The sequence below is a fragment of the Pleurodeles waltl genome, chromosome 8 (genome assembly GCF_031143425.1).
Source record: "Pleurodeles waltl isolate 20211129_DDA chromosome 8, aPleWal1.hap1.20221129, whole genome shotgun sequence".
NCBI lineage: Eukaryota > Metazoa > Chordata > Amphibia > Caudata > Salamandridae > Pleurodeles > Pleurodeles waltl.
Window position 1 is genome coordinate 157,834,131 of NC_090447.1, and position 26,186 is coordinate 157,860,316.

Genomic DNA, 26,186 nt, shown 5'->3' on the forward strand with positions numbered 1-26,186 from the left:
AAGGGCCAGCAATGGGGCAGCCAGGCACCTCAGGGAACAGGGGCAGGGGGTGGCAGGTGTGGGGACTTATGTCTGGAAGAGGGGTCTTGGGCTTAGTTTTGGCAGGTGGAGTGGGTTTGCGATTGCCCTTGGAAGGAGGGGGAGTGGGCTTGGACCGGAGGGGTGGCAGAGGGACCTGGGGCAACACAGGGCCTCTTCCTCCCTGGGGAAGGGGCACAGGAAAGGGAAGGGTGGACTGGGGCGGACATGGACGAGGAAGGAGTGAACTGGGCAAGGACATGGGCAAAGTTCAGGGACAAGACTGGGTGGGCCAACAGGTTCAAGCAGGTCAACACGGGATAGGAAAAGCTTCTTAGGTGCAGTTGGAGGGGATTTGGAGGCAGGTTTGGGAGTGGAGGTTGAGGGAGTGCTTGTTTCAGGTGTAGGTGTGGACGTGGATGCAGGTGCCTGTCAAGTATGCTTATGTGTGGGGAATGTGTGTGGTGTGGATGTGTGCGAATGTTTGAGTGTTTCGGGAGGAGGGGTGTGGACACAGTGGGAGAAGACAGGCTGCCAGTGTAGATGGATGTTGTCTGGAAGTGTGCAGGTCTGGTGAGTGTGCTGCAAGTTTCTGTAAATGTAGTCATGGTGAGTGCAAGTGTGGCGTCAGGGGTGCATGTCTGGATGTCAGATGTTGTGGTGACTGAGGGTGCAGTGCGTGTGGGTGTGCATGGTGAGGTGACAGACAGGGTGGCGGGAGGTTGACACACTGATGGGAAGTGGATGTTGTTGTGTGTGCTTTTGTATGTTGGGTGTGTGCATGCCTGTGGTGGGAAGTGTGGTGCTTGTGTTTTTCAGTGTGCTTCTTGTGTGTTGATCTGTGTGCATGGCTGTCTGTATGTGTGCTTGGGATGGGTGAAGGGAGTGGGGTGCTGGAAGGGGTAGAGGTGGTGGAAGGGGGGAAGGAAAGACCAGAGACACTGGCTGCCATCAAAGAGGAGGCCAGAGCCTGAAAAGATCTCTGCAGGCCAGACATGGCACCATGAATGCCTTCCAGGTATGCATTGCATTGCTGCATCTGGGATGCTAGCCCCTCGATGGCATTGCCAATGGTTGTCTGCCCTACAGAGATGGTTCTCAGGAGGTCAATAGCCTCCTCCTCCGTGAGGGCAGCAGGGCTGAATGGGGCAAGGGATGAGGTACCTGGGGTGGAAGGAGATGCCCACCCTCCTGGGTGAGCAGGCACAGGCAACTTGGTGGGGAGCAACTCGGAGGGCGGTGATGGTAAGGGGGGTGGCAGAAGATGGCAAAGAATGGGTGGGCCCAGTAGGGTCACGCCCTTGTGGCTGCTGTGCTGCCTTCAAGCACCCATCCAGATCTGGATATGCCACCACCAGTATGCGGTCCATTAGGGGGTTCAGAGTCCGATGGGCACCCCTCTCTCATTGGGAGGCCTTCCCCAGCTGGGCCTCTCCGGTCTTACTGGCCCAGCGCCTCAGGTCCTCCCACCGCTTCCTGCAGTGGGTGCTCCGCCAGTTGTAGACCCCCAGAGTCCGCACTTCCTTAGCAATGGCTTTCCACAGGCCTTTCTTTTGATAGGTGCTATCCTGCATGGGATACACAGAGCAAAGAAACAGATGTCAGTATGTGTGCACCGAATACAAATGCCATGTCGTTCCATATGGAACGGCCATTGTTGACATGCATTTGTTCAACTCACAGGCAGAACGTGCCAGACAAACTATGGGCAGTCACACATCGAACACACATGCATACAGGCATCTGCCACAATCACACACATCTACGGAGGACAGATGGCAACTCACCTGCTCCTCTGGTCACCCATACAACTTCTGACACAGGGGTAGGACCCCGTCCACCAGCTTCTCCAGTTCCTCCGCGGTGAAGGCTGGGGCCCGTTTCCCTGTAAAATGCGCCATTTCAGAGACCAGAGTCAGGACACAGCAGCACAGGCAGTGGAGTACTACTCTTCACGTGAATCAGGAGTTGAGTGTCAAGGGTTTGCTAAAATGACATGAGTACCGCAGCACTGTGCTCCGTCACCGCCTGCGGCGATCATGATTGGCCAAGGTTCGCCATTGACAATCGTGTAATCCAATGATCAGGTGCATGGCGGTGAACATCGCCTTCCGTCAAGACGACTAACACCAGCGGAATGAAGACACTTCCACTCTATCATACCTGGATGGCAGGAGGCTGCCATTTTGCTACCACCACATCTCCATAGCCTGGCCAGGTGCCTCATCCAGGGCCCCAAGCTCTCTCCCCTTCGTCGCTTGCTGACATCATTCTATAATCCTCACATGTACCCATCTTTGGAAGTGTGTTCACACTGTGATGCCATTATGACAGAGTTAACTCAGCACACATTTGCCTGAAGGTGTACCTCCTTCTTTCCGTTTGTGTGCGTTACCTACGTGATGCATTTTGAAAAGTACAGTGACATTATGGGATGCAAGTGTATGTTGACACTCAGAATGTGTTCTTTCCTCCCCCATAGGTACAGACCCCTGTGACAAGGGAGGGCCCCATCTGTATACAGACCCCTGGTAGATCTGGACACTATAGAGAAACGTTACATCATTATCACCTACAGACTCAATAGAGCTACAATCCATGACCTCTTTGCATGAATGGATCCTGTTCTGAAACCGGCAAATCGAAATCAGCATGCCATCCATACAACCGTGCCAGTGCTATCAGTGCTCCATTTTTTGGCTACGGGCTCATTTCAGGTGACAGTGGGCATGGGTGCCGGGTTCTCACAGCAAATGTTCAGCCACATCCTTTCCAAATTCCTGGATGCCTACGTTGAACACTTGCAAACATATGTCCAGTTTCCCCAAAGGGATGAACTCCCTGCCATCAAATCTGGATTCTATGCCTTCACTAATATCCCCCATGTGATAGGTGTCATTGATGGAATCCACATAGCTGAATGAACAGGTGTATAGGAATCGTAGGAACTATCACTCCATGAATGTACAATTGGTGTGTACTGCTGATCAGTACATATCACGTCAATGTCAGGTTCCCTGGAACAGTCCATGATTCATTTGTCCTGAGAAACAGCAGTGTGCCACACATGATGGAACAACTTCAAGGGAACAGAGGTTGGCTCAACTCATAGGTGAGTGTGACACTGGATCAGTACATAGCTGACAGCCAGGCTTTATGCAAGTAAAGGCAGTTCGTTAAATCCCTCTTTCACCCACATTTGCAGGTGATTATGGCTACCCCAACTTGCAATGGCTCCTGACACCTGTGAGGAATCCTAGGACAAATGCAGAGAGGAATTATAATGAGGCCCATGGACATACTAGGAGGGTGATTGAGCGCACTATGGGTCTCCTGAAGACTAGATTTCGTTGCCTCCATCTCTCTGGGGGTCCCTGTGCTATGTCCCTGACAAGGTGTGTAAGATAGTGGTGGCCTGCTGCATGCTGCACAACTTGGCTGTGAGGAAAGATATCCCACTTCTGGAAGAGAAGGGTGCTGTTCAACCAGCCCTGCAACCTCAGAGAAGGGATGAGAGTGATGGTGATGAAGAAGAGAGGGCAGATCTCAACTCCAGGACCCAGCTAATCTGGCTATACTTCCAGTGACTCTAAGGTACTGTTCAATGATGCTGATGTCTTCACTGAATATTTACAGTCTGACTCATTTAATAGGTACTGTGGTGTCTTTTGTCAGTGACAATGCTAAATGATGACTGAAATGGCATATGCCAGGGAACCCAATATTAGGTACAGTGTGACATACCTCAGACACTACAGTGCGTTGGATCCCTTCCTGCAATAAAGGTGTGATTATGATAGTACCACAATTATAATTCATATCTCATATTGACGAGGGACATTCGATTTGAGTGTATAGTGTTGGGACAGTCAAAGAGAGTGGGCACATGGTGAAAAAACATGCTCAGATATATATGTTCAGCTGTTGGTAGCACTGGGTTTTGGTCCATGTGGCCACTGGAAGATGGTGTGATGGCAGTGGCATGTCAACAAGGTAGCTCAGTGGCACACAAGGGTGACAGCTCAGGGTAGAGTCACTTCCTGGCACTGGGCTTGGTCTTGCCTGGTGTTTTAGTGGCATATCTAGGTCTGAGGGCACGTTTGCGAAGGTGCAGCTGGGCTGCAGTGTTAGGGGTACTAGATTCCTGTGTGTCCTCTGGCAGTGCCACCAGTCCAATAGTTGCTGCTGATGTAGGAGGCAGGGCAGTGTGCTGGCTAGTGGTAGGGGCTAGCACGTGGGTGGAGGACTCAGGGTGGCTGTGGTACTGGTGCTGCTGCAACCCTGCAATGGAGGCCATGGTGGCATTGAGCTGTTTCCATTTCTCCCTGGCTTCCTGGTAGTGTGCTATCTGCAGCCTCTGATTCTGCTCCAGGGTGGCCAGGATCTAGCCCATCCTGTCCTGAGTTTGGTGGTATGCTCCCAGGACCTCAGATATCACCTCCTGGGCTGCAGCATCCATTCTTTGGCCACACCCCTGGGCCACTGATGGCCTCCCACTGGCACTAGCCCCCTGTGCCTGTGTCCCCTGCACAGGCCTGGCAGTCCCACTTGCAGTTAACCCTACATCATCCTGCCTGTTGGTAGGTGGAGACGCTGGCCTCTGGTCATGTGCGCCGCCAGTCTAAGTCCGAGAGACACTGGTGTGGGGTCGTTTGGTGAGAGCTGATGATGGTGGCTAGGTGGTAGGGGTGTCAGTGGTATCCTGGGTGGGGCTTGTAGAGGGTGACAGTCTAGGACTGTGTGATGGGCCAGGGAGTTCCTCTATTTCCAGGCATCCCTCACAGTCTCCTGAGTGGGGCCTCTGTCTTCACGTGGAGGGCTGGCACTCAGTGACGTCTCCGTCCGGGTGGCATGGGTGGTGGTGCCTGTGTGTTGGGGAATAGATAGGTGGGTGTCAGGTACTTTATCAGCAATTGCTGCACTGCTCTGCACTATTTGATGGTCATATTCCCCTGTCGTGGCATGCAAGGTCCCTTTGTGTACATTTAGTTGCATTTTATGTAGGGGGTGGAGGTGCATTGTGGGCGCTGTAATGACACTGGGATTCCATGCAGGGGTAGATGACTGTGCACAGGGGGCTAGATGGAGATTTGTTTGTGGGATTGTGGGCATGCAGGGAACTTGGATGTGGCTGTTGTGGACTGTGTAGGAGATGGGGTCATCCTGGTGGTAGCAAGAGGGATGGGATGATGCATGCATTATAGGTGGGGGTGACTGTTAAGGTATTGTAGTTGACTTACCTGAGTCCAGTCCTCCAATGAGTCAGGTGAGCCCTCTGGGTGCAGGATAACCAGGACCTTCTCCTCCCATTCAGTGTATTTGGGGGGGGGAGTAGGTGGGGGACCACCACCAGTCTTCTGTACGACGATGTTGTGTCTGGATGCCATTGACCGAACCTTCTCATACTGCCAATGGTCGTTCGGCATTCACTATCCGCCAAGCTGATTTGTGCCTCATTATTTGGTGAGCGGAGGATTTGTCTGCATGGTGGTGGCGGGGTGGGGTGTACTGCCTTTCCGCCATTGCAGGCTCTGGCGGTAGGTGGAGGTTGCGGGATTTTTGGAGGTTTGTCTTTTTGCCATCATTATTCAGCGGTGTGCAGTCCACCGCCACTGGCGGTCTTCTGTTCACAGTCAGCACGGCGGTCGACGGTGATTACCGCCAAGTTCATAATGAGAGCCCTAATCTCTATTGTGATATAGTTAATCTCTTTTGGCTTTTTGTTTGTCATCTCATGTTTATATCCATCATATATTTCATCAAAACCTGTTAACCTTTTGATCCATCTCGTCTAATTCATGGTTTGAGTGAGATGTTCCCAAAAATTTTTATTGGGAAGGAGGTTTCTTGGAATTCAAAATGTATTGTCCAATTGTCAAACTCAATTACAAATGATTGCTGTATAATGTTTGTTAAAATTAATTAATTAATTATTGATTAGTTCCTTTGATACTTTAGAACACAACCAAGTAATGTGTTTCCAAATTTTATCAAACATTTCAAAAGGGTGATCATCTGTTGTTTTAATTCTCCATCTTGTGTCAACTAGAGGAACACTTCGCACTATTAGAATGCTCTTTACTTTTCAATGACATACATTTAAAAAAAAAACTAGCAGTCATAACCTATACTGTATGTCGATATGTTGGCTAAATGCTTCTTAACTATCTACTTTCCAAATGCATTAATGCAGATGAATTGGCCTCTATGTGGAATAAATCTCTTTACACTGTAGTTATATGATTTGCATTGACGTTTAAACAGTTACATGTAAGAAAATTGTTTCTAGATTGAAATGGTATAAGACACACAGACACAGGACATAGAGGTAAGAGTTCTACTTTACATTGTTTGCTGCTCAACTTATCAGCCTTATAAAACAGGCATTGCAAAGCCAGTAGGGCTTGGCTTTAAATGGCTGAGTTAGGTCTGAAGAGGAAGTGGGGAGAGTGCAAGGAAATGCAGGTATTAACATGAAGTTCCCAAAAACAAAGTAGAAAAGAGTCCCTCAAGTATACCATGAAAGGACACAACTCATACACACAGAACTATGCAAGACTGAAATTTTCCTGGGAGGGACAAACACAAGAACAGAGAGAAAGAAATCAAATCAAGAGCAGACAACTGAGAAAGACAATGAAGTTACCCAATGAGCTGGCCCAGATCCCACTCTGCATATGTTATATTTTGGAAACAAACAAGAGCTAAGCTGCATAAACAGCCTACCTCTCATGGGACCGCAAATTTCAAATTGGAGTCTTGGAAAATCATTCTATCAAAAATAATCAGTGTTGTAGACAGGAACCAAACACACCCCTGTAGTAATCCGTAACTGTGATGTTCTTTGCAACAAACAAGGCTAGACAATCCTTTGAAATTTGTCAATCCTCCCTCTGTCCGTATTAGAAGTTTTTCTCAATAATTAGGAAATGTTGTATAGCAAGGCAGGAACATTGGAGTGAATTTAGCTATTTCAAAGCTTACTAAATACCACAGAGAAAATATCAGGTGGTGCTGTAAACAAAATTGTTGAACTGAAGAATCTAAGGATAGATCAAATCTGCAGCCCTTAAAATGCTCCCTGTTTTATAGCCCAGAGAAAAGCTTATGAAGCCATGACCACCTGGTTGAAAAGACACAGAAAATGGGGGTATCCAGGCCCACCTACTTCATAAATCACAGCAACTAAATGGATGCTTTCCAACTGGTGTTCCTTCCACCAGATAACCCACTGAAATTGCTTAAATAAAAGAAGTAACTTTCTTATCAGCCAGTCCTTCCCCAGCATTTTTTCTGGATTACTGACAATCACTGTCAAAAGAGCTCCCAAGAAATACAGCTCCCTCTCCAAACACTAGTAAAACTGCTTTCTCTAGGTAGACATTTACCTGCTATTGGCGCTGGCTGCCCAAGCCTTCTCTATGAAGGTGGGAAGTGACCACAAAATGCCCAAACCTGCAAGTGGGCTCTGAAAACCTCCAAGTCATTGTTGATTGGAATTCTTCCATCACTAAAGAATATGGACGGCCCATCCGATCCCTTAAGGGCCATCTGATGCAAAGATAAGCATTGGAAAAACCTCAACAAAGTTCCATTAGAACCATAAACGAACCATGTGACTTGCAAGTCTATGTCATTAACACTAATTCTCACGTGCACTGTTACCCTTTGTATGATACTGAAGGCAAGAAAGGCATATAGGATCGACCTTGTACTTCTTATCATGCAGACTGTCATCATTTGTAATTGCTTCCAAAGCTGATCTCCCACTTTAAAATTCTGAAAACTGAGGGCCTGATTTATGAAAACTTAGCGCCGCCTTTAAGTCATTTTTTGACGCAAAAGTGGTGCAAATTTACAAAATATAATTATATTTCCTAAGTTTGCTCCGCTTTTGCATCAAAAAATGACGTAGAGGCGGCGCTAACTTTTCATAAATCAGGCCCTGAGTGCTTAACTTGTCTAGATAATTAAAGACCTAGGCACTCAATGTATAATAATATAGTATTATACAAGAAATCTAACAAAGCACAATAGAATAATTAAATGATTAGTAAACCAATCACTGAGAGAAATTGAATTGATTCAGTCCAGTAAAGGTCGACCTTTACTGGACTGAATCAATTCAATTTCTCTCAGTGATTGGTTTACTAATCATTTAATTATTGTATTGTGCTTTGTTAGATTTCTTGTATAATACTATATTATTATACATTGAGTGCCTAGGTCTTTAATTATTTAGTAATTATAGCTGTGTTTTTCACGGCTTACGGGGGTAGGGGAGATTCCTCTGAGGCCGGGAGCACCAACGATACAGTATTCTGTTTTTTGTTAACTTTAGATTGGTACTGCTGTGAGCGCTTTTCTTTCCCCATTTAATTCTCCCCGTTAACTTGTCTAGTGCAAAAATCCAGTTGCTGAAATCCTGTGGCTGCCTGAAGTGCCAATATGCCAATACGTTTGAATTTGGATTGCTATTCTCAAAAGTGAAAAGAGTCCAAAGGTGCATTTGTGTGATGATTTAGCCTCTTCGGGTTTTATACAAATGTTTAAGTATTATCATATTTCTCAATAAGGTTATTTTTGTTTGCTGTAATCTCTTCTGCTTTTGTTCTCAAGAAATTTGACTCCCTTTTTAAAGGTCATGCACGTTTATACATGGGAATTAAATTTCCAACATGGAACATCATAGTTAGTTCCATCCATGGCATGGAAAACTTGATTGAAACTCCCCCCTCCATGACTTTTAGACCCGTCTTGTTCAGCAGGAAATACCTAGAAACAAAAGTAAACACGTATCTTACTAAAAGAAGCATATGATCAAAACCATCCTGAACTAAAACAAAGAAGGCATACTGTGCAATACCTAAATGCAACAGAGCAGGTCAAACATGTAAATTAGTGCTGGAAAAATTATCTTTTCGTTGATCTCACGCGGGTTGAAAAACTCTAGTTTAGTGAAGTGACTAATAGTATTGACTGTCAAAATGCTAGGTCAACACATGTCCAAAACGTAAGACTAGCCAATAAAAAGACAACTGTATGAACAGTTTACACGGTGAACCATCTTATTGCATTTAGATTTTTAAGCAAAAACAGTGTGTGATATTAAGTTGTTACTGCCCTGTGAGCAACAAAATATTTGGATAGTCTGGAGTCTTGGAAAACCTGGCATGGGTTGTTGTTCAAGATGGTGATACCAAATGAAACCACTGTGACCAGAGTTATCCAGTAGAAGTGTGGGTGGGGGGGAGGAGGAAATTGAATAAGTAAACACCTTTCTTACTTAGAACCCAGTTAAAAAGTACAAACCCACTGCATTCTGTCAGAACGCCGATTGCTACGCGAAGATGGCTCCATTCAAAACACAGAGGCCCACATTTATACTTTTTTTGCGCCGCATTTGTGTCATTTTTTGGCGCTAAAGCGGCGCAAACTCACAAAATACAATTGTATTTTGTAAGTTTGCGCCGCTTTTGCGTCAAAAAATGCTGCAAATGCGGCGCTAAAAAAGTATAACTATAGTTCATAGTACGTGTGAGTAATTCACGTGTCCACTGTGTTAACCAGTGCCATCGTAAACAAGAGTGGAAAGTAATGAGAAACTTTTGTGATCCCCATGCCATCCGCCACCATGAGGAATTAAATGTCAATGTCAAATACATAGAAGATAAGTCAGAGTGAACATTTTGCCATTCTAACGATGTGTCCAGCCATGAGAGAACCCTTGAATTTTAAAATGCCTAAAATGTTGTGGTGTGGTAAGAAAAGGATCTATTCTTAGCTAATAAACAAATGACCGGGTGTAACCAAATTGAACTAAAATAAACTATTTTTTCTGTATGCATAATCAAGCCAGTGAGTGGCTAAAAATTGTATCATCAGCCCTCTGCCATTAATAGTGCTCAAGTATACAATTATCAAAAAATCATCAATTTAACAGCACTGCAATGTAACATATTGAGCAGTTATACAAAGTTGATCCTAAATATTAATTCAAAAGAAACATGCAATTTCAAATCTATAATTTAACTCCTTCGATTGGAAAGTGTTCACAAGTTTGATCCACAATATTTCTCCTTGAAGAAGTCCCTTGTTGTTATCAACCTCAGGAGATAAGGGTATTAGCTTCAACACAGAATTTTAATTGGATGATGTGCTTGGGCTCAAGCCAGAGTGCTGCCATGCTGTCCTTTGTGCAAGAATTGTGTATATTATTTTTGTGCTCTGTTTTCCGTATTTTGACTTTTCTCTCTATTTTTCCTACATAATGTAGTCAAAACAGACATTTCAATTAGTAAATGCAGTTCTTGCAGACACAAGTTGCTGGGTGTTTCAAAGGGATCTTAGACCCTTTGAGTGGATAAGTCATTGTAGCAATCAGTACTTGGTCCATGTTCCACTTGAAAAAATGGTAAGTGAAACTGACACGCTCTGGCCAAATAGGAGGTACTAAATAAGACTGACAATGAAGCCAATGAATGGAAAGCAATGGACAGACTACAAGCCCCTTGTAGTAAATAATATTTCTTGCAAGGAACAGCTCATGTGCATTGTATTAGGCGCTGTTAATATTGGAGCAATAGATGTTGATACACGCAATGATACATTCATATATACGAACAAATTTGCATCACCATTATTAGATTCCCTGTCATGAACTCTCCGTCAACCCCAGCAAGAAGATACGTGGTCAGGTAGGCTCTGAGACCTAGGCCTGAGGTTACTGAGTGACAGGTCACAGGAGGGGTGGCACGTAAACGTGCAAAAAGGAAAATTAGATCAAATCCCACAAATAGGTGCAGCGACACCACAATGGTCCCAGGAGATTGTCCCCAATAAAACACACATGGCCAGAGGGGTGCATGCATTCCCAAAAACACCATAAAGTTAGATGCCATACGTAATTAGGAACACTTAGTCAATCAGAACACAGCACACAGAGCACATGCAGTGACCACTTGCCCCTTAGGTCGGACATCAGGACATGCACTTGCTGGAACACATTGTGTCCACGCAAGGTCGAGGCACACCTGCATTTGTTAACTGGACTTTATTTAAGACTCCTTGAGAACTGTTCATATTCTTTACAAAGAAAGGAATGTTTTTTATTACTGTATGTACTCATAGAAATGTATAAAACCCTACTCCAAACTGATGTATATTGAGAGTCAGTCATCAGACCCTGGTTCCGTAGCTGCTCTCCTGGCCTTAATGTTTAACAAACTGTTCCTGTTTTACCAGACGTCTCTTGTCTTTTGTTTTTCAAGGTAAATTCACATTCAAGCAACATTTTGGTGAGCCAGATAAGAGCTGGTTGGTTCCTTGGACCCGACTACGACCTAAGGAAGGGGACGCCCAGACAGATTCACATTTGCGCAACAGGAGAGGTGAGCAGATGCCGCAATTGATTGGAAGTTCTGCTGAATCCGCGAGACGGAGGTCCATCCTGAAGTCGCCGTCAGCCAGGTAAAAAACTACATCAGAGCCCTAGTACTAGCATTTGGCGTGTGGCAAACTAGGAAAAATCATAACCCACAGAAGTCACCTGTTTTGATTGTCAGTATTAGGAAAGGTAAATATTGTTTGAATCATTTTAAATGTTGTTTGGGTTGCTGATCACTTGGACTGCTGTACAAGACATAGATGGTATGCATAGACCCTGGGTGTGATGTAGTGTCAGCACCTCTGTTTTAAGAGGTGTCTTTCACTTGGACCGCTGTGCGGGACACAGATGGTATAAAAAGGCTCTGGGTGTGATATAGGGCTGGCACCTAAATGTTATTAGGCTAAACAGGTTTCTCAGTGCTACCGGTTTCTTAACACTCTTGGTATCTGAAAGAAGTAAGAGGTGTGTCCACTTGGACCACTGGGCATGACACAGATGGTACGCATAACCCCTAGGTGTGACACAGGGTGTAATTCGGACGATGGGGAACAAGAACAATTCGGATCCAGGAGATTAGGCATAGCTTGCGTTTGGCCAAGAAGCGCCTATGGTTGTAGAAGTTATTCCTTTCTTTCTCTACATAAATTGTTATCTTTACCCCAGAGCCAATATCAATGAAATTATCAGGCTCACTAAGTCCTGGCCACAGGACAGCATGCGCTAGGAGCGGGCTAAGGTATTTCTGGCAAGGTCGTCCCCTTTATTTATTTTTTTGCATCTTTTCAGCTTTTCTTGTGCCAGTTGAAATGGTGCTGTTTTGATATTGTTAAGCTGGTAAAATAATTTAACTGTATTTGTCTTAAGTGTAGTGTTTTGTTGATGATTTAATGTGCTATGAAGGCATTGCTGATTCTCACAAATTGATATTTGATACCAAAGTAAGGCTCACTATTTTGATGCCAAATTTCATGCTGTTTGAATTAACAATTGCAATTCATCCTAGGTTGTGATCCTTCCTATGCATTGATATTTGTTTGTTAAATGTTTATTTTGATGCATCTGCAAATAAAGTTGAGCTCATTGGATCTAGTAATCCTCTATATATATATCTCCAATATCATAGTAGAACTAGTAATCCCCAAATACATATTTCCCCGCTACCGGAGTAAAACTTAAAATTCTCTAAAACCAGAAAAGTTAGACATGTATAACTTAAGATCCCCTAAAAACATAAAGGATACAAGAGTAACTATCCCCTAAAAGACCCAAATTTATCATGGAATCACCTCTAAGGCATATGCAAAACAGGTCCCCCCCACACCCTAAAAAGCTTAGGAAGTTTTGCCATGAGTTACACACACACACTAAGGCACATATGTTGCCCTGGCCAAAAGAGAAACCTTTTACACTAACATAATCGAGCACATGAGAACACACATACGAACAAAATACACAGGGCAAAAGAAGGACAAAAGAGAAGCATTACTAAAATTATGGGCTATCTTCGAGGAGGCCGAGGCTGATACACTAACCTGCAGTCAGCTAGCAACATGTTCTCACGTCCCCCGCCATATGCAGGTGCTCTCCCCGATGCCTGCTGTCCCCGCATTAGATTACACCAATCTGCCTGTTGAGGGAGCCCAAGGGCCCCCTACCGAACAACAAGCTAACAGGCCAACAATCCCAGGCACTCCTAGCACCACTCCAGTTCAGCACTAGAGCTCCTCGGAGTTTATGCCCCCTGTCTGTCACGTTCAGGCCATCGAATGTCAGTGGCATGAGGAACACACACTCCCACTGGTCCGTGGTATGCAATCCAAGTGACAGAGAGATTAATAGCAGTTCTGGACAGTGAGACAATTAGTGGGGTGAGGATAGGGGTTCCAGTTCTCAGGAATCTGATGACAATGGGGGAGCCACAGGGTATGCTCAGATAGCTGAGGAAACAAAAGAAAGTGAGCTTGAGGGCAGGTCCCAACTAAGAAGAACAGCACATAGCTCAGAACAAAGGTGGGATTTAGAGGAAAGGCGTGAACTAAGGAGAGAGCAGCGTGCCCTGTGCCTGAGGAGAGCAGGGGTAGTTAGAGCCCCAGTTGCGGAAGAATCTGAGGTGGAGTCAGAGGGCAGGCTTTAAGTAGGGTACGGGCCTCACCAGAGTACCAATGAAGGAGAGGGGCTGACCAGGAAATCAGGGACCAAGGTAGCCTGGTGCAAACTCAACTTAGACACAGGAGAACCAAGATGGCACCCTTGCATGCCAACAAGGATAGCAGTGACAAAGACGTCCACTGCTCCTCCCGAATGCACAGTGCAGGTAAACTAACCCCAAGGGATATAGTAGCTCGAAAGGAGGGCAAGATCTTTGCGTGACCCTTTTGTCACCTGTTAGCCTGCTGGACCGAAGGAAATGACCAGTATGATAGGCCCTGGAAGGAGGAGGAATCCTTTGAACCAGAGGACATAGCTGTTGTGGGAGACTGCACCTGGCACGGAGGGGGAGATATCAAGTGGAAACTTCCTTGCATGCAGGATTGTCTAAGGAGATGGAAATGCTATGTTGAGGAGAAACCAGTGGAGCTATCCAAAGGGAGAAAATGCCCACTACTACAAAAGGGCATGTCAGGGACCATCTATGTGCCATGGGCTCAGATGGCTAAGGAAGGGCTAGAAGCCAAATTGCCGCCGCGCTTGGATGGGGCAGGGAAATGGATCTCATACGGTGAGAAGAACATCACGGGATTAACCCTAGTGATAGACCATGTTAAACGTCTGCAAGTAATATTATCAGAGAGCAGACTAACATGGTGTTTGCCCGAGCTCGCATCCCAGCAATCACGCTGACAGTCACCGAGCATGACGGGGTCGTATTCAATTCATATAGGCATCAAATATGGGTGGCCCTGAGGGAAATGTTCCCAGACTGCCCAGATGTAGGAGGGTTGATGGCAGCAACCATGAAACCTGGGAAGCCCATAACGGATGCATGGAAAATGGCAGAGAAAAACAGGAACAAGCGCACAGAGACACCACTAAGTTGGTTCAACAGAATCCAAGGAAGATCATCTTCGAGAGGGCCACGTTGGTCACAAGTGTGAAAATGGCACCAGTTCTGAAGGGAGCTGCACCGCAAAACCCCAGAGGGTTTGAAGATAGCTATAACGATAGAAATCAGGGAGGTTGGCAGCAGTCAGACCCCATAGAATGTCACTATTGCCACAGAATGGGTCACATGGCCGACAGATGCAGGCTAAGGGCTTATCACATGCAGAAGTTGATGAGCCGGGCACCAGTCCCTGCAGAATTTCCATCCACAAAACCGAGCCCAGGAAAACCTAAATGCACCTTATATTCAGCTGCAGGGAAGTCAGTCCACTGCTGCACCACTGCAACTGAGGTCAGGCCCTTGGACCAACATATGGCACCAGCAACCACAGACAGGGATCCCAGCCCAACAAGGACTGAGGCCATAACCGCTGCTGGGAGGGGTAACTGTTGGGGAAGTATTGCCTTCTTGCAAACACAAAACCCAAATGCGCAGTAATGTAAGTACCTCCAATACAAGCATCCATCTCGCACACACCTTAAATTTTGCTGTACTAAAACTCCAAAGAAGGCAAACAAGGCAACATTAGAGATTCAAGCCTTTATTTGTGTTCATGAAACTCAGGGCTGCTGTATGTTCCGTCGACCTGGTACCCTCACTAGAGTTCCCCATTAAGGGTGCCTGCCAGAGCCTAGGCCGCAGTCTACTGCTGTTCCCCCCAGAGTGGGGCTAGTCAGCCACACCCCAGGGGGAGGTCAGTCGGGCGACGGGGAAAGACGGCTCCCCGACCTCTGCTTAAAGGCAGGCACCTAGGTCCCTGCACCCAAAAATGAACTTGGGTGGGCTCCAATTACCAGGTCAAAATGTCCCCATTTCCGGGCACCCAGGCGGGACCAAAAGTTATTTTTTGCATATAGACCCAGCATGATTAGTGCCAATGGAGAGCTAACTGTCTCCAGCCAAATGGAGGCACCCTTTTAGTTCCAAAACAAAGCTATCCTCTAGTATTGAGAGCCAGACTACCTGTGCCCTTGGGATAGTGGAGACTCCATAACCTCCAATAGCACATGCATGAGTTCAGACAGATTGCGAAGTATCGAATGACACTAAGCCAGTAAAGGGGGGTTCACCAGACTATCCAGCAATCCCAGTCCATTCCCATATCTTGGGCAAACTGCGATGAGTTCTTGGCCTTGATCCAGACTCTCCATGCAGCAATATTTTTGCCTCCTCCTTTCCCTCAAAGTTGTCCAAGTAGCAGCTGGGAACCGCAAGTCCAAATAAGATATGGTCTAAGGGAGAGGGGGGATGCTGAGGAAAAAGGGAGCTCCAAGCAGAATAGAAAACAGAGATATATTCATTCCCACATCAGGCCTAACTATCAGCTAACACCCAAGACCTAAGAAACTGTTAAAAGGGAGCAACAATCCCAATTTCAAACACTGCAAATCAGAGGCACATGGGGGATGCAGAACAAATTTCCGAACCCTCTCCGGTTCATGTCAATTAGGATAACAGATCATGTGAAGGCGTGCCTAAAGACCGAATAAAAGAAGCCAAAGCTAGCCCAAAGGAAGCCTCTGGGAAAGGAAGTAGTTAAGATACCTGGTGCCACTTGGGAAGGTCACATTGCACGCCACATGCTGGGACTAGAGGGGTACACACATGACCTCAGGGAACGTTGCTGTCACCAACCAACTTTCAGTGCTACACGTGCAGATCGAAAACACCACCCACACCGATGGCACCTCCATGCACACACTAGGGTATTGGAGGGCTGACGATGCCGACAGAGCACCAGTTAAAAATTCACCCACATGCTCATGAGAATCACACCGCAAAACATATTTACAGACATAAACTTAGGCACGGAGAGGGAGGAGGCTCAACAACCCATAAAAATTAAATATGTTCTTATACAATAACCAGTTTTTTCCAAACTAGGTATCCTGAGTAGGGCCACCTTCTGGTGCCTTGCTAAATAATGTAAAACTCAGGAATTCCTAAGAAGTAATTTGCGACATGCAAGGGTGTATTGTTTTTTCTTTTGTAACATCCAAGCCTAGCTCTTGTCCAACCGGTCTTCCGTCGAGCCACTAAGTGCACCACCTCCACAGCAGACCATCACTTTCTCAGCAGCTGCACCAATACCCCCCAACAGGATCAAGAGCTACAACCAAACCCAAGAACTTTCCACATCAATACCCCCAATGGGATCCCGAACTACACACTGCTCCATAGACATTTTTCCGAACTATTTGCAGTCAAGAAACTCCCATCACCAAAAGATCATGGACCTCTCCGCCAGAATCATTTTAAGATCTACAATGTTTTACAAGTTATCAAGTTATGTATTTTTATGCATTTATACCCCTCTGTTTACTAGAGGTGCTACTGCATCCAAGCATTTCCAAAGAGCGGCCTAGCCTAATGGAGTATATTCAGAAAATATGACCACACTTGCATAGGAAGCTCTCCCAAATCGCCTATATTTACACTGCACCAAACACTAGGTTTCCACATGCACTACACAGCATCCTTTTACACAACATGTAGTATCAGCACATGACCGCTGTGGGTTCCAAGACATCAGCTGGGTCATGTTATGTTGGTTCGCTGATACCACATGCATAGAGGTTTCACTTATCCCAATCGGTAGCCCCTGAAAAAGCTAAATTCCTTCTCTATCTCTATCTATGTAGGATTAGGGCCAAAATACCACCTAATAAAGTAGAGCCCCATAGGGTAGTAGTTAATCTAACCCACTACAAGACCAATCCCACAGCTCTGTACCTTCTCATTGAGCCTAGCGATATCCAAACTGAACTGGACAGGATGCGCAGAAAGGGAGCTATAGGGGAGGACACTGTTTGCCCAAAGATTTTCTAGAGAAGAGATTCTTAGAGGTAGCTAAACCACCTAAACAGTGCACAAACACGTCCTCTCCCCCTTCCCATTGTGGTCCTAGACTGGCCCAAAGCGTATCTGGGGCTGTCTTCGTTAAGAACAAGTGGACCTCAGACATGGAGTTTCAGTGCAGGCCCATCTACCTCGATGATATGAAGGGAAATGGGTCTCGTAGGGGAGGGTTGAATGACAGCGTAGATACCCCATGTCAGGAGATCTGGGGTACTGAGTTAGAGAGTTATATATAGATAGAAGGGAAGGGTTAACCCCTAATTGTAGAGAACCTCATGCTGTATACCTCATGTTTTAGAGGCAAATGAACAATTCCGCAGGGTACGAACGAAAACTGTGGCACAATCCTGCACATTCTGGACATGCAATGAAGCACCTCCACGCTGATGGACACTTACTGGCAATGCTGCAAGTTTGCATACACTCAGCTTGTCCCTTTATGGTGTGGCTTCTGCTCCCTCATCACCATACAAACACACCAATCCTAGTCATCCCCGGTGGAGATCTGTCAGAACTGTACAACAACTGCTAAAGAAGAAGACAACTCTGTTGCATCAAGCTTGAGAGAAAAGAACTGCTGATTATTTTGGCTGGGCTGAGTACAAGGGAATTACAGAGATATTCAGACTGTTCACCAATGCCCAAGTATTGGCGGGTGGGTCCATACCCTTCTTCCCCTTGCAGACAAAAATGAATGCCAGCTGGTCGCAATAACCAGGTGGGAAATGCTCAAAATGATGAACAGCACTGAGCTCGGCCTTAATGCAATCAAGGAAGAACTGAGAGCCATCCATTTCATGGTGATGCAACATCAGTACGTGTTGGACTTGATGACCACAATGGAGGATGGAATTTGTACAAAGATCGGTGCATCTTGCTGTACATTCATACCTGGCAATGACATGGACAATGGGACTCTAACTCTTACCATCCAAGCATTGCACCGACTACAAAAAGACATGCATGAAGAGGGAGGTGCTCCTGGGCAAGAAGGGTTCACAAACTTGTTCTCCTGGCTCTCCTGGTGGCTGATCAATCTTTGCATGTCATTGTAGCCCGTTTTCTTTCATAACTTTTTCCAGATATGGCAGATTTTTAAAGGCAACATACTGTTACATCTGCTAGACTCCTCTGGTTGTGGGGATAATTAGGGCTTGTAGGTTCATCAAGAACCCTAGACACCCAGAGCCAAGAAAGGAGCTGCACTTTGCAATGGGTTTTCATTGTATACCGGGTATGTAGCAATTAATTTGGTGAAATATAAAGAGTGAAAAATAGGTATCAAGAAAACGTTTGTATTTCCAACATGGCCACAAGAAAAGGTGTTAGAATTCCGGGGTTCCCATACTAGCATGTGAATTACAGGGCATTTCTCAAATAGTCGTCATTTTTAAACACTGTCTTACGTTTGGAAGAAAAAAATGTAGAAAAAGACAAGGGGCAATAACACTTGTTCTACTATTCTGTATTCCCCCAAGTCTCCCGATAAAAATGGTACCTCACTTGTGTGGGTAGACCAAATGCCCATGACAGGAAACGCAACATGGAAACATCACATTTTTACACTGAAATCTGTCGTGTTTTTTGGAAAGTGCCTAGCTGTGGAATTTGGCCTCTAGCTCAGCCAGCACCTAGGGAAACCTACCAAACCTGTGCATTTTTTAAAACTAGACACATAGGGGAATCCAGGATGGGGTGACTTGGGGGGCTCTCACCAGGTTCTGTTACCCAGAATCCTTTGCAAACCTCAACATTTCTCCAAAAAACACTTTTTCCTCACATTTCGGTGATAGAAAGTTCTGGAATCTGAGAGGAGCCACAAATTTCCTTACACCCACATTCCCCTAAGTCTCCCGATAAAAAGAGTACCTCACTGGTGTGGGTAGGCCTAGTGCCCGCGACAGGAAATGCCTCCAAAACACAACGTGGACACATTACAATTTCCCAAAGAATACTGACCTGTTTTTTGTACAGTGCCTAGCTGTGTATTTTGGTTTCTAGCTCATCTGGCACGTAGGAAAACCTAGAAAAACTGGACATTTCTGAAAACTAGACACCTAGGGGAACCCAGGATGGGGTAACTTGTGGTGCTCTCCCCAGGTTCTGTTACCCAGAATCCTTAGCAAACCTCAAAATTTGGCAAAAAAACCCACTTTTTCCCCACATTTCGGTGCTACAAAGTTCTGGAATCTGAGGGGAGCCACAAACTTCTTTCTACCCAGCATTCCTCCACATCTCCCGATAAAAATGGTACCTCACTTATGTGGGTAGGCCTAGTACCTGCTACAGGAAATGCCCCAAAACACTAGATGGACACATCAAAATTATCAAATAGAAAATAACCTGTTTTTGCTGGGGGGCAAATTTTTGTTCCTGAGCTCAGCAGCCATCTAGGGAAACCTACCAAACCCAGACATTTCTGAAAACTAGACATCCAAGGGAGTCCAGGGAAGTGTGACTTGCCCAGAATCCTCTAAAAGCTCAAATTTGGCAAAAAAATCACATTTCCCCACATTTCTGTGTGGGATCACAAATGTCCTATCACCCAACGTTCCCCTCAGTCTCCCGATAACAATGATACTTCACTTGTGTAGGTGGACCAAGTGCCTGTGACAGGGAAGAGCCAAAAACATGTTGAAATTGAGGCGGAACCGAAACAAGCCCAAAAGGGCAGTTTAGAAAAAAATGTTTTTAGGCTGACAAGTGGGGCAGAATATTTAGCGGTATAGATAGATGTGACAATACTGGGTGGTAGAAATTGTGTGGATTCCCGCAGATTCCGGAAGGTTCCATACAAAAATGTGGGGAAAATGTGTGATTTCAAGCAAAGTTGGAGGTTTTTCAGGACATTGCCGGTAAGAAATTGGTGCGGGTGCATTGGAAGCACACCACCCTGGACTCACACAGATGTTTAGTTTTCAGATGTGTCTAGGTCTCATAGATTTTTCTATATGGCAGTGTCCCAAAGTCCAAAGAGTGCAGCCCTCACCATTCCAAGTGGGACGATTTTGAGAGTTAGACAAGCTCTCATGGTCCAAATGTAAAACCAAAACCCAAAATAATCAAATGTCCTCTTACTTGCCGTTGGGATAAGATCTTTTAGTGTGTAGGGGGAGAGCTGAAAGACGGTTACCCCCTTTAATTGGGGTGGGGGCATAACCATGCCCATACTGGTTGGTAGCCACCACCCCACTATTATTTTTTAATTCCCTGGTATCTAGTAGGCTTTCTGCACGCCCCAGGGAGTGGATCAGAGGTAATTGCCCCATCTGTCCACCAGTGGGCAGAACAACTTTGTCCCCATTTATTTAGGATATGGGTATGGCCATACCCCCACCCTCTTTTAAAAAAAATAATTCTTCTCTGGTCTCTGCTGGGCTCACTGTGCCCCTTGGGGGCAGATAAATACATACAAACACACACACACAGCAATCCCTGGTGCCTCTGTGGTTTTGACCCCCCAGGGGCAGATCAGCCTAATAGAAATAGGCTGATCTGCCCCCAAAGGGGGCAGAAATGCCCTAAAATAAATTTGCCCCCAGGGGAGCGACCCTTGCCTAAGGAATCACCCCCCATTTGTAAAAAAAAAAAAAAAAAAATCCCTGGTGCCTAGTATTTTCTGGCCCCCTTGGGGGCAGATCGGCCTAATTAAAATAGGCCGATCTGCCCCCAAGGGGTACAGAAATGGCATAAAATGAAGTTGCCCCCAGGGGAGCGACCCTTGCCTAAGGTGTCGCTTCCCTTGCGAGAAATAGCCGCAATAAAAAAATCCCAGGTGTGTAATGGTTTCTGCTCCCCCTGAGGGAAGACTGACCTAAGAAAAATAAGCTGAACTGCCCCCAAGGTGGGCAGAAATGGCCTAAAATAAAATTGCCCCCAGGGGAGAGGCCCTTGCCTAAGGGGTCGCTCCCCTTGTGTAAAATTGACATGAAAATAAAAAATCCCTGGTTTCTGCACTGCTCGGGGCAGAATGGCCTAATAAAAATAGTCTGACCTGCCCCCGGGGGACAGAAGTAGCCTAAAAACAATTTACCCCCCCCGGGGAGCAACTATTCCCTAAGGGGTCGCTCCCCACATCTAAGAAATGTGATCGCTTTACGATTGGGCTGCAGAAATGCTCAGAGAGACATGAAAGGAAAGGCCTTTCCTTCCCTTTCATGCCTCTCTGCCTGCCCCCACCCCCGATCGGAAGAGAAATGCATTCATTTCTCTTCCGATTGTGCTGGAAGCGCGATGGGGGCTGCCTCTGATGAGGTCAGTGCGCGATTGTGTGGTGACATCATCAGATGTTACTGGTGGAAGGTTAAGCGATTCCCATTCCATCCCTGCCCATTGGTCCTCGGGGGGAGCGCTAGTGCTTCCCCGAGGGCCGCTACAAGGATGTAATGGTAATGTCTGTGGCTCCCGAGCGCTGCGCCACAGGATGTAACCATTACATCCTTGACAAGCAAGTGGTTAAAAAGCATTTTGCGCACCAATAAAAATCTTTGACAGTCCAGTAAAATATGTAAACAATCACATTTCATATTCATTGCAAATGTACATTTTCCATTATCATCTATCATTGGTGGTTTTAGAACTTTGTCTTTATAGCATGGATTTACTCCAGATTTAATTTTCAGTACTGATTGTCTAAGTGAGAGGTTTGGTAATGCATCAACTTATTGAAACCCACCATCTATTACTCACGAATTTCTCAGAAACTGTACAGAATTAGGTACCAAATATCCTGTTTTTTAGCACAATTTTTTGTCAACACGTGAAGTTCAGTCTCAGAAATATTAATTTCTAGGTTCCTGAACCTTGCTTTTATTGTTAGTCTTCTATGCATTTCATCGAATGTCTTTCTAAACTCATCTCAGTTTACTGTATGCAACCTTGCTTTAACAGTGGGTGGATATTTTTTAAAGTCTTTCCCTCACTAATCCAGACCAAAATCTTACCACCACTGTCTATGCTAATTTACTTCATGCAGAAATCTGTATTTTCCATTCCTATGGCCTGTATCGTAGCTGATGGATGTTAGAAATGGGGTCTCTAGTTGGTAGAGGTATACACCCTTGTCCAAGTAGGGACCACAATCCTAGTCACGGTAAGTTACACACAATCCAAATTATCCTGTGTCCACCGACTGGTAGCTTGGCACTGAGCAGTCAGTCTTAACTTAGACGGCAATGTGTAAAGTATTTGTGCAATAAATCATTCAATAAAAAAAACACAAAAATACACCCCACAGGTTTAGAAAAATAGATAATATTTATCTCAATAAAATAAGGTAAAAATTACAAAGATCCAATAATCACAAGTTGAAATATCACTTTCAAAAGGTTTAAGAGTCTTATTTGTCTCTGTGTTACACACCGTACCTGGTATGCGTAAAAAATAACGACGCACGCAGACCGCAGAGGAGAAGATGAATGCAAAAATAAGGTGGTGTGGCGAATTGCCTATTGCGCACAGACGATGCGTAGTTTCTTTCAATGCTGCAATGGATTTGAGTCGTTTTTTGGCACGCAGTCTTGGTTCCTCACTATGATGCAGGGATATTTTGATGCCCAGGGACGATGCATGAAAATATTTGACACGCTGGACAAAGGCACAGGCGTTGTGTCAATGTGGTAGGCGATGCATCAGATTTTTCCATCGCAAGGCAGGTGCTGCATCGAATTTCCACTCGGAAAGTCGGGCTGCATCGTTTCTGTAGGCTGTGCGGCAATTTCTCGGTCGCAAGGCAGGCTTTGCATCGGTTTCGGCAAGCGTTGCATCGATTTTCTCTGCACAAGGAGTTTCCTGAAGAGATGAAGTCTTTCTGTCCCTGAGACTTCAGAAAACAGGAAGCAAGCTCAATCCAATCCCTTAGAGAACAATTTTGGGGAAGGCAGAGTCCTTCTCAGCAAAGTCAGAGGTCAGCACAGCAGCAGGGCAACGGCAGCAGTCCTTCTCAGCATAGCAGTCCAGATGAGTCCTTTGGGCGCCCAGGCAGGAAGCAGGTGTATGTCCAGAAGTGTCGGAGTTGGTGGGGTCAGAGACCCAGTTTATCTACCCAAACATTCCTTTGAAGTGAGGGAGACTTCAAAGAGTGGGTTTGAAGTGCACAAGTTACCCTTTTAGTCCAGTCCTCTCTGCCAGGGTCCTAGTGGGGTGTTGATCAGTCTATTGTGTGAGGGCAGGCCACTGGCCTTTGTAATGTAAGTGTCAGGCTCTCCGCTCTTCCAGCCTAGGAAGACCCATTCAATATGCAGATGAATACAGATGAGACTGAGTGCTCTGTGTTTGTGGTTGTCTGGATGAAATGCACAAGGGAGCTGTTAACCAGCACAGACCAGGCGTTGATTGGAGACAGGCTGTAAGGAGCAGATGGCTTTAAGTGCAGAGAAATGCTCACTTTCTAAAAGTGGCATTTCTAAAATAGTAATATGAACTCCATCCTCACCAATAAGCAGGATTTTTTCTATTACCATTCTGGCCATACTAAATATGACTTGGTTACCCCTTTCAGAACTGAATCTACCACTGAAAAAGTATATGAGGGCAGACCTGATTCTAGTCCATGAAAGGAGCAGGCTTCACAGTAGTGAAAAACGAAGGTAGGAGTTTTTCACTACCAGGACATATAAAACACATATGTACATGTCCTGCCTTTTACCCACATAGCGCTGTGCCCTATGGGTTACCTAGGACCTACCTTAGGGGTGACTTATATGTTGAAAAAGGGTGAGTTTAAGTCTTGGCAAGTATTATGCCAAGTCAAAGTGGCAGTGAAACTACACACACAGGCCTTGCAATGGCAGGCCTGAGGCATGGTTAAGGGACTACTTAGGTGGGTGGCACAATCAGTGCTGCAGGCTCACTAGTAGCATTTAATTTACAGGCCCTGGGCACATGTAGTGCACTTTACTAGGGACTTATAAGTAAATCAAATATGCCAATTGGGGATGAACCAATGTTACCATGTTTAAGGGAGAGAGCATATGCGCTTTAGCACTGGTTAGCAGTGGTAAAGTGCGCAGGGTCCTAAAACCAGCAAAAACAGTGTCAGAAAAGAGGAGGGAGGCAAGCAAAAACTTGGGGGTGACTACCCTAAGGCTGTCAGGTCTAACATGTGTCCCCCCTGCTGAAAGTGGGGAGAGGTACCCAACCCCTTGGGAGCTCTCATCACCAAGGCAGAAGAATCTGGAGAGATAATCAGATTTGGCGTGGTCAGTTCCAGGCGATGCTCCACCGTAAAGTCCAGTCTCTGTAGGGAGATAGACCACCTCAAGAGTTTAGGATTTCACCCCTCGTCTGCATGAGCCATTTGAGGAGCCTATGGTCTGTCTGAACCGGACGTGAGTCCCAAACGGGTATGGTCGTAGCTTTCTCTGTGCACAGATCACAGCAAATGCTTCTCCACTTCTGTTCCTGTGATAATAGCCTTCTGTTAATAAAGGGCACTGGTTGGTCTAGGCCCTCTTCATTCAGTTATGCTAGATCCTCCCCTATGCCACGTTCTGAAGCATCTGTCTGCACAATGAACTCTTTGGAGTAGTCAGGGGTCCTGAGCGCCGTGCAGATGGCTTCCTTTAAGGAGTCAAAGGCTTTCTGACAAGCCTCTGTCCAGATCATCAACCTAGGTTGCTTTTTGGAAATTAGTTCTGTTAAAGGGGACACCAAGGTGCAATAACCCTTAACAAACCTATGGTAGTACCCAGTGAGGCCTAGGAAGTCTCTCACCTCTATTTGGGTTCTAGGTGGTTGCCAGGCTGTGATTGTTTCAATCTTGGCCTGAAGAGGCTGCACCTTGCCACCACCTACTAGGTGTCCCAAGTACACCATGCAACACTGCCCAATCTGGCACTTACTGGCCTTGACTGTCAGGCCTGTCTGTTGTAGGGCTTGGAGCACCATCTTGGAGGTGGAGCAGGCGTTCTTCCCGGCTGGAACTGTAGACTGCAATGTCGTCCAGATAGGTGGCGCAGAACGCATTCTTACCAGCCTTGACCCCGTTAGCCAACCACTTGAAGGTAGCGGGTCATTTTTCAAACCAAAGGGCTTCACCCTGAACTGGTAAAGCCCCTCAGGAGTGGAAAGAGCAGACCTCTCTTTGGCACCCTCAGGCAAGGCGATCTGCCAGTACCCTGATATGAGGTCAAACGTATGAGGAATTTGGCAGCGCCTAGCCTGTCTATGAGCTCATCAGCTCGAGGGATGGGGTCAGCGTCAGTTTTAGTGACTGAATTGAGACCCCGGTAATCCACACAGAACCTAAGTTCTGCCTTGGCACCAGGTGGGGCAGCCTTTGGTACCAGCACCACAGGGCTGGACCAGGGACTGCTGAATTTCTCAATTACCCCTAGAGCCAGCATCTTGGCAACTTCATCCTGGATGCTGGCCTTCACCCTGTCTGACAACCTGTTAATTGTATTCTTTACAGGGGGATTGTCTCCCATGTCAATATCATGGACATACAAGTGTGTGAGTCCAGGGATGAGGGAAAACAGGGAGGAGTACTGCTCCAGTAGCTGGTAGCAGTCCCCTCGCTGGTCTAGGGGTCAGGGAGTCAGAGAGATTGACATCCTCCACAGACCCATCACCTTCTTAGGTAGAGAGGAGGTCGGGGAGAGGTTCACTCTCCTCCTCCACACACTCATCTGTCACCAGATGCATGTTGACTTCAGTCCTCCAAAAAAGAGGCTTTAGTCTAGTCACATGAAGCACCCTTAGGGAGTTGCTAGGGGACTGGAGGTCCACTAAGTAAGTGGCCTCCCCTTTACGCTCCTTTATCTCAAATGGGCCAGTCCAGCAGGCCTGGGGAGCCCTAGGCTCTATTGGCTCCAT

At 46.0% G+C, this 26,186-nt stretch overlaps 1 protein-coding gene across 1 annotated transcript; it reads right to left on the reverse strand.

Moving 5' to 3' along the window:
- Positions 1-24,830: 24,830 nt before the first annotated feature.
- LOC138249502 (uncharacterized) lies at positions 24,831-25,334 on the reverse strand. The gene has a single exon (XM_069203456.1). It carries the CDS (start codon positions 25,332-25,334, stop codon positions 24,831-24,833), a length of 504 nt encoding a protein of 167 aa, XP_069059557.1.
- Positions 25,335-26,186: the final 852 nt, after the last annotated feature.